Source organism: Panthera pardus, unplaced genomic scaffold (genome assembly GCF_024362965.1).
Source record: "Panthera pardus isolate Hobbes unplaced genomic scaffold, ASM2436296v1 HiC_scaffold_2, whole genome shotgun sequence".
Taxonomy (NCBI): Eukaryota; Metazoa; Chordata; class Mammalia; order Carnivora; family Felidae; genus Panthera; species Panthera pardus.
This window is the reverse complement of record NW_026526765.1, coordinates 115452913-115461630: the sequence shown is the minus strand read 5'-3', so window position 1 is coordinate 115461630 and position 8718 is coordinate 115452913. Positions and strand designations below refer to the sequence as shown.

The 8718-nt window shown below is 41.4% G+C and overlaps 1 protein-coding gene across 1 annotated transcript; it reads left to right on the top strand.

Moving 5' to 3' along the window:
• Window positions 1-3031: 3031 nt before the first annotated feature.
• On the top strand, window positions 3032-6965 carry SPINK14 (serine peptidase inhibitor Kazal type 14 (putative)). The gene is made up of 4 exons (XM_019414374.2): window positions 3032-3170; window positions 4264-4301; window positions 5410-5546; window positions 6784-6965. Exons 1-4 carry the CDS (start codon window positions 3101-3103, stop codon window positions 6827-6829), a joined length of 291 nt encoding a protein of 96 aa, XP_019269919.2. The 5' UTR covers window positions 3032-3100; the 3' UTR covers window positions 6830-6965.
• Window positions 6966-8718: the final 1753 nt, after the last annotated feature.

Sequence of the window (8718 nt, the reverse complement as noted above, 5' to 3'; positions counted from 1 at the left end):
AATGGAGTCCCGCTACCTCTCTGAACTGGGGGACAAATGATTCACTTAGTAAGGTGGCCTTGTATTTTCAAAATGCTCCATGTTGGATTACAAGCATGGAGCCCACTAATTCGGTGAAAACCACCGCTTTCATATTCTAGGTGACTCAGGTCCTTCTGGAAGTTTCCAGTAGGTTGTTTTTGGCACTTACTAAAATTATTTAATAAAAAGTACATTAAGTGAGGTAAATAAAAATTTGTTCTTTCTAGCATTGTAATAATATTGAAAATTGGAATCAACCTAACTGAGCAACAAGGGAAGAATTTCTTTTTGAGAGAGAGGCAGGGAGCAAGTGAGCGAGGGGCAGAGAGAGAGGGGGAGAAAGAGAGTCCCATGAGGGGCAGAGAGAGAGGGAGAAAGAGAGAGAGAGAGAGAAACAGGGCTCACTCAAAGTAGCGCTCAAGCTCACCCGATTTTGTGGGGCTCAACCTCAATAACTGTGAGATCATGTCCTGAGCCAAACTCAGATGCTTAGCCAACTAAGCCACCCAGGTGCCCAGAAAAATATTAATATAATAAAAATCCAAATATGTGACAAAATATGGCACCAGGCCTCTAAATTCATATTCTATATGATTATATTTGAAGATCAAGAAAATGTCACAGTACATTTCTAAGTGAAAAGGACAGAAAACAATATACAGTTCTACAAAAATTTGATTTTTAACAACTGGAACAATATAATTCAATATATGTTTAACAGTTATGTCTGGGTTTTGAGATTTCATGTCTTCTTATTTCTTTTTTTAAATTTCTATTTTTCCAATTTTCTTTCTTTTTTTTTTTTTTAACGTTTATTTATTTTTAAGACAGAGAGAGACAGAGCATGAACAGGGGAGGGGCAGAGAGAGAGGGAGACACAGAATCTGAAACAGGCTCCAGGCTCTGAGCTGTCAGCACAGAGCCCGACGCGGGGCTTGAACTCACGGACCGCGAGATCGTGACCTGAGCTGAAGTCGGCCGCTTAACCGACTGAGCCACCCAGGCGCCCCTATTTTTCCAATTTTCTAAAGTTGACATATCTTTCCTTGTTATAAGAACAATTGTTCTTCACGCACCTGGGTGTCCCAGTTGGTTAAGTTTCCGACTTCAGTTCAGGTCAAGAGATCACGGTCCGTGGGTTCAAGCCCCTCTTCAGGCTCTGTGCTGACAGCTCAGAGCCTGGAGCCTGCTTCAGATTCTGTCTCCCTCTCTCTCTGCCCCTCCCTCACTTGTGCTCTGTGTCCCTCTCTCTCTCTCAAAAATAAATAATAAAACATTAAAAATTTTTAAAAAAGAAAAAGAACAATTGTTCTTTACAGAAAGGAAGATGAACATAGGGCATTCAGACAACAGGAGGAAACTCGGTTATGACAACATATCTTCCATGTTACAAAGCTGCAAAGGCTGTGGATTACTTTAAGAACCAGGCAGGACTCACTGCAAATGGCGTCTAGAGACCTCATTCATCACCAACGTCTAGAGACCTCATTCATCACCAATGTCCTTCCTTACTCAGCTCTTTCCATGATTTGCATGCTGGCCAAAGGTACTAATTCTTGTGGAACATACTGTGCTTTTTCTGCTGTGCTCTCCCCTACCGTGATGTGTTTCTTCATGCCATTGCCCCTTTAGATTGCCTGCCACAGGCTTCCCTGTCCAGTGATCTGTTCCCACCCCCAAGTCCTCTAGGCAGCTCGGTGCTTCCTTACCCAATGCCTCCTGCTGAGGTTTGACTTTGATTTACCCTGAATATTGGGCCTCCAGGGGCTGCTCCTCCCAGCACACAATGCCTCAGTGACCTCTCTCTCTTACATAGCTATTCCACCCCCTCCTAAGGCCCTGATACCTGCTTCTTAAAAGAGGCAAGAACCACAGAGAACATGCCACGTCTCTCTTCCTTTCTCTTCTTTCCAAGGTGGGTCGAAGAAGGGGACGTGTGTGTGGTAGGGGGAGTGGGCATCTGGCATCCTGCTTTACTGCAGCTGGATCTTCCATTGTTGCAGCTCCATTCCCAAAGGAATCCAGGGAAGATGTCAGGAAGAGATGGGGTGTGCTTAGCAAAAAGCGCAGGAGCTCCGATTGTCTCAGGAGCAGGCAGGGTAGGAAGCCCTGGACATTGTGCCAAGCACCTCCAACCATCTTGGGAAGTAGAGTACCCTAGGGACATTACCATGTCTCACCTATCACACCACAGCATATCGCAATTGGTTTATGTCAGTTGCCTATTCACATATGCTACAAAGCAGAGAAAAAGGCCTGATGGCATAGGGAGGATCAGGTCACCTCCCTAGGATTAGGAAGATAGGGGAGTTCAATGTGGTCCTTGCGCAGGCCTGGAAACTGCATACCATTCTCTAGCCTCAGAAAGGGATCCTCCCACAGGAGGATTTGCTCACTGATTTCTCCCTTTCTGGATGTCTAAATGAAAATAACTTCGGGGCCCCCATTAGATAGTGTGGAATGGTATTTCTCCCTGTGCACTCTCTCAGAGTGCTCCAGGAGAGCTGAGCATTCCACACCAGAAGATTCTAGCACAGCCAAGTAAGTCTGGAATATTACAATCTTTGCCTTACTCCCAAGAGACAGTCTGAGCTTCATGAGCAAGTACGGACCTGCTTCCCCTGTTGAGAAGCTCTTATTTTCTGGAAGCTTCTAGTGGCCTCATTTTCTTTGTATCCCCTCAAAGAACAAATTTGGGTTAATCTTCAGGTAAGGGGTTGTCTTTTAAAGACACTTAAAATACCTCCATACTAAAATAATATAATTATGCCCAAAGAGTAACCTCTGATTGACTTCTGTCTTCTAAGTAGTCACAGGTCGGTCACTGAGTTCTAGACTTTTATTTATGACCAGCCAATTTTGGCATTTTCCTGAGCATTTGTTCTTGGGGAAGAGTGAAATAATAGGCTTTCCAAGTGTGGTATACAGAGGTTACAGTGGGCAGGCTGGAGATGGATATTCACCCTAAAGATGGTCTTAATATCTTGAATACCTCTGCTTTAGTGATTGTACTAGAGGGGAACATCCCAAGGCAATATCTCAGAGCATCACTCTAAGGACATACGCACCAGGAGGAAAAATGACCAAATGTCATCCAGTATTCTGCTCGCTTTTGTTCTTCATCCTGATACATGGGGCATTACCCTCTGGTGAGTAATTTGGCTGGTTCTGGCATTTATGTAAAGTTGATTTGTGAGCTTTGACACTGTAATCTGAAAGAATGCTTTAGAATTATTTTGTATTTATTTGTGTAAGAGTATCATTTTACTATATCTGTATATCTGTATCTATAGAGAGAGACTATGCAGTTGGTCCACAAATAAAAGACTCCGAGCCAATGTGCAAGGGCCTTTGTTTCCCCATCTATTAGTGCAGATCATGAAACCTAATTTATGGGGACCAGGGGGCTTGGGCAATTCAAGGTAGAATGTGAAAGTGATTGGCAATATGCCCACATCTCAAAAATGCAAAACTTTTGAAAATGCTTTGCCATGAATTTCAGTAGGTCATTACCTTTTTTGTCCTCCTTTATAAAAGAGTCCTGTGGGGAGTTTTAGAGAGACCTAGCCTTAAGGACTGAAGAACTTGATTTTTTACCCATCTACCATGAAATCCTGGGAAGTAGCAACTGTCTTTCCTCTCTCGGTAAAATATGGGGATTAGGCTAAAGGCCTCTTTAAAGTTCTAACATTTCTTAATGTCTTTTCTTTTTGGCTGCCTGTTATGAATCCTCTCAAGCCCAGGCTAACCACAGGTTAATCAAAACTTTACTTGTTATACTAGACTGGCAACATATATGAGACCAGTGATTGCTTGCTACTTATCCATCAGGAGTAGAAGAGTTATTCCACATTTTTTAGGGAAAAAAATGAATGCATGTGTAAATAAAACAGTTTTGGGGTGCCTGGGTGGCTCAGTCAGTTGAGTGTCCCACCCTTGATTTTGGCTCATGATCTCACAGTCTGTAAGTTCAAGAGCTGTGTCAGGCTCTGTGCTGACAGTGTGGAGCCTGCTTGGGATTCTCTCTCTCTCTCTCTCTCTCTCTCTCCCTCTCTCTCTCTCTCTCTCTCAAAATAAATAAATCTAAAAAAATTATAAATAAAATAAAATTTTAAAAAGGTTTTCTGTTATTGCAAGCTTTCTTGGTAATAAATTAGAATTCTTTAATTCTGCCAACAGATTAAGCTATGGTTTACCAGGTATTACATTCTGCAACTATTTTCATTTATGTCTTGGTTTTAGAACCTCGACACTGGTGGCCACCACATGGAGCTGTTAAGGTAATCTTTCACTATATTCCTCAGGATTGAGATTCTAATTTGAGTTTTCTTTGGGTTTGCTGTTTTAGAATCTTACTTCAGGAAGGTCATCTGTGATGTTCTCCAAAGTCCACTCACATGAACATGGCAGGTACACTGTAGATACATGAGCCCCAAGTAGAGTGATCCAAACTGGGAACCAAGATGAGATTTGGTCATTTGGACACCAGATAGCCCTCCATAGTGCCTAGAAAATGAGTACCAACAATTGCCAGGGGATAGAGGAAGTGGAGGGATTAGTTGGGTGACAGACATACAGGAGGCAGATGATGGTGGCCTGGCCATGGTGGTGGTGTTGGATAAGGAAGAAGGAAAAGAGTTTCTAAGCTCAAATATGATCCCTCTTTCTCTACTCAGCCGAAACTCTCTCCCACCTTGTATCAGAGGCACATTACCAATCTTTCTATGACACTCATAGAGCCCCTGAGACCATCTCCTCAAGTTCCAGCAAACAGAGTCACATCTTCAAGCTGCCACTGACACCAGCATTGTGACTGGATGTGGGTTTTCATCCCTGATGAGACATGTCCCTTCTTTTGTTTTTAGTTTTCCCTAAAAAATCAGGGCATTATGCTAAATGCTTTCACATTTCACAACTTCAAGAAGAGAGTTGGCTTGGGGATTTTGAGAGTGGATGAAATATGATAAATATTTTAAATTGAAGCCTATGAATGTCAGTGGAGCATTTCTTTCCAATTATGAGCTTTCAGGGTTTTTTGCCCACTTGGCCCAGAAATCTCTAAGACTTTTCCCATGTCTAATACTCTGGGAATGAAGGAGATTGAGAGAGAAGCTAAATTTCACAAATACATCCACTCTTCTTTTTCCCACCATAGTGTAGCAGGCCTCTGTACCCCATTACCATCAGGAGGTCCTCACAATGAGGGTGTTGTGGTTGTCAGACAGGATAAATTTAGGTTTGGCCTCCACTGCTTTGTGAAGGGACAGCTGTAAGAGCTTTGTGTGACTGTGATAGGATGCTAACTATGTTTAGATTTTCCTAATCAAGTCCAGATGTGACCTACCTGTTTGTGTGATTCTAATGTCATTCTTTACAAATCAATTTCAGGTGAAATGTCCATATAAGAAAGTAAACTTGAGTTGGTTCACTGGAACAGTGAACCCCTGCCCTGGTTTATATCAACCCATCTGTGGCACTAATTTTGTAACCTATGAAAACCCCTGTATCTTGTGTGTCGAGAGCATGTGAGTACTATTTGTGGGGAAAGAAGAGAAGGAAGAGAAACTTAGTCCACCACAGTTACCATGTACCTCTTCTACCAAACGTATCAGCCTTGAAGCCAGGAATTTGCTCCAGTTTGCAGAGATAATAATCAGTCCCCAGTCATAAGAGCATGTGGTAATATAAAGCCCACTGGGGTAGAAAGCAGACTCAGTGTACTCTGTGGTGTTTCAGGGCCTTCTGTCTGAACCCTCACATTCCCATATGCCAAGTGATGGATCAAATCCCCTATGCTACATGAAGCTTTGGTTATTCCTTTGAGTCCTGAAATTCTTTGGTTTGAAATTGTGGTTTGCCATCTCTAAGATACCTTCAATCTTTTATGTGTCTGAAACTCTGAGCTATGATGAGGTGACTGCAAGGTTTGGGTCCTTTTGCTAAGAGCCCCTGTTTAGGTTTTTGGATTTATGGGACATGATTATCAGTGATTAGACACTGAGATCTCACAAAACCACCCCTTCAGGTTTGACCTCTGTTTAAGCCAGTGCAGTTCACAGGGACTAAAATGCTCCTTATGGCATCACAATGCCAACAATCATTTTGTAATTTTATACAAGGATCAGTGTCAGGAATGTGTAAATTCCACATCATCCTGACTAATGAGGAATTGGACCAAAGTGTGAGGGTGTTAACAGAAAAAGATGAGGACTGATACGCCTTATAGATCACAAGCTCAGGCCTGACTGAGTAACTTACTTTCTCTTTCTTTCTTTCTTTCTTTCTTTCTTTCTTTCTTTCTTTTGAGAGAGAGAGGGAGCAAGCAGGGGAGAGGGGCAGAGGGAGAGAGAGACAGAGAGACAGAGAGAGAGAGAGAGAGAGAGAGAGAGAATATTAAGTAGGCTTCATGCTCAGCACAGAGCCCGAAGCAGGACTTGATCCCACGATCCTGGTATCATGACCTGAACCAAAATCAGTAGTTGGATTCTCAACCAACTGAGCCTCCCAGGAACCCCAAATAACTTATTTTCAAAAAGTTTGCAGCATAGGCCATAACATCTTCCATGGCATCTTAGAATCACGGAAGGATAACTGGATAGGAAAATCCAATAACCTAGTTTTTGTATGTAGTCAATTCCCTTTATGCTCTGGCTCTTAGTTTCCTTAAATATAAAATAAGGATGGTAGATAAAATAATTTTAAAAAGTTTTTGTAGGTCTGACATTTTATTAATGCAATGTTGATTCTGATTCTTGCCTTTAGGAAATCTCATGGGAAGATTAGGTTTCAAAATGATGGAAAATGCTAGCTGAGTGAACTTGGATGTCAAAGAAGATACCTTTTTTTCTCTATCATGACAACCCTTCCTTGCATTTGATAGTGACAGAGACCTGCCCCTGCCGTGCTTGTATCAGATAACTAAAGGTTCCTTCCTTAGACTTCTTTCCTCATTGATGCACTGCCTTCCATATTCTAATAAATAAACTTTTCTGAAAGTCTGATTTAACTTGGTCCTCAGATCTGTGTCTCAATTCTCAGAAATAGAACAAAATGAACATTTGAGCCAAAGGTCAAAACCAAACAGTGGGATTCATCAGCTTCTTGATACTGTGAATGGCGAAGGAATCTATATAAAGGCTCCAAGTTGTCTTCCAAGGAACACAACAGAAGTTTCTTCCATATTCCTATAGCATTTCTTAAAAAAACAACTACTAGGAACTATGGAGCATCGTGCTCTTCCTGGCCATTCCTCTTGCCCACTTGCTGCAAACTCCTTGTTAAACAACTTCACTTTTAGACTCAGTTTTGAAACAGAGACATTTACACACATCTGGTTTGACTCTGCAAGACCCAACATTTCCACTGGCCCCACTTTTCTCCATAGAAGGTGGCCTACATCAGTGGCATCCATGAATGTTCCAGTGGTTTTTTAAAATTCTCTTGGGGCGCCTGGGTGGCGCAGTCGGTTAAGCGTCCGACTTCAGCCAGGTCACGATCTCACGGTCCGTGAGTTCGAGCTCCGCGTCGGGCTCTGGGCTGATGGCTCGGAGCCTGGAGCCTGTTTCCGATTCTGTGTCTCCCTCTCTCTCTGTCCCTCCCCTGTTCATGCTCTGTCTCTCTCTGTCCCAAAAATAAAATAAACGTTGAAAAAAAAATTAAAAAAAAATAAAATAAAATAAAATTCTCTTGACACATTTTAACCTCTGAAACCTATTGGGACATGTTCTTCTCTGGGCTATATTTCTTCTGTGTATATATTCATTCCTAATATGGAGAGAAGATTAACATACACTAATATGCTCTCTTCCCCTCAGCCAGTTTGCTCCCTGCTGACTTGGGAAGAGCATCTCTTCTGCCTCTGAATATCCTTGTAAGACTGTGGTCCGTGTTTATCTGTTCTGTTAGCTCTTTGACCTTAACTACTATGCTAATTACAAGGTAGACACAGGGCTCCAGTAAAAAGGAAAAAATCACCTTTGGTCTAGAATATGAAAAGCAAATTGCTCTGGGGGAAATGAAATAGGCTTTATCTTTATCTATGTCCATTTCCACCGCTCTAAGTCCTAGGTCATGCAGGAGCACTGAGAACTCTGAGGAGGATCGTATTCTAATGCTATTGCCTTGATTTCATGTTCACAAATCTTTTCTTCTGTAATGATTGGCCATGAGCACCATGCAGTATATTTTTCATCTCAAACATTTTAATTTTCATCTCTACAAGTTTGATTTACCTTTCATGTTTCTAACATTTTGACATCTGGAATATAATTATAATAACTATTTTTATGAATGCTAATTCTAATATCTGTGTCAATTCTGGGATGGTTGATTTTCTTTTCATTATGGATGATATCTTAGGATATGCACATTTATGAATGAATTTATGAATGCATAATTTTATGAATTTTATCTTGTTTGACTCCAAATATTTTGATATTTCTAGAAATAGTCTTGAGTTTTGTTCTGAGACACAGATCAATTACTTGGAAACAGTCTGATCCCCTGGAATATTATTTTTAAGAGTTGTTAGGTGGGACCAGTACAGTATTCACTAAGTGGCTAATTGTTGGTCATTATTAGCCACTTAGTCTAATTGTTGGTCTAATAAATGTTCCCTGAATTATAAGTTTTCTAGTATGGCTAACAGGAACAGCCACTATTACCCTATATGAGATCTGGGCTTTGTTACCTCTAATC

Bases quoted from the DNA above. Each gene is read 5' to 3' on its own strand.
- SPINK14 (XM_019414374.2), top strand. From the start codon at position 3,101: ATGACCAAATGTCATCCAGTATTCTGCTCGCTTTTGTTCTTCATCCTG. The intron at 4,302-5,409 runs GTAATCTTTCAC...AATCAATTTCAG, and splicing joins CACCACATGGAGCTGTTAAG to GTGAAATGTCCATATAAGAA. The intron at 5,547-6,783 runs GTGAGTACTATT...TCTTGCCTTTAG, and splicing joins ATCTTGTGTGTCGAGAGCAT to GAAATCTCATGGGAAGATTA.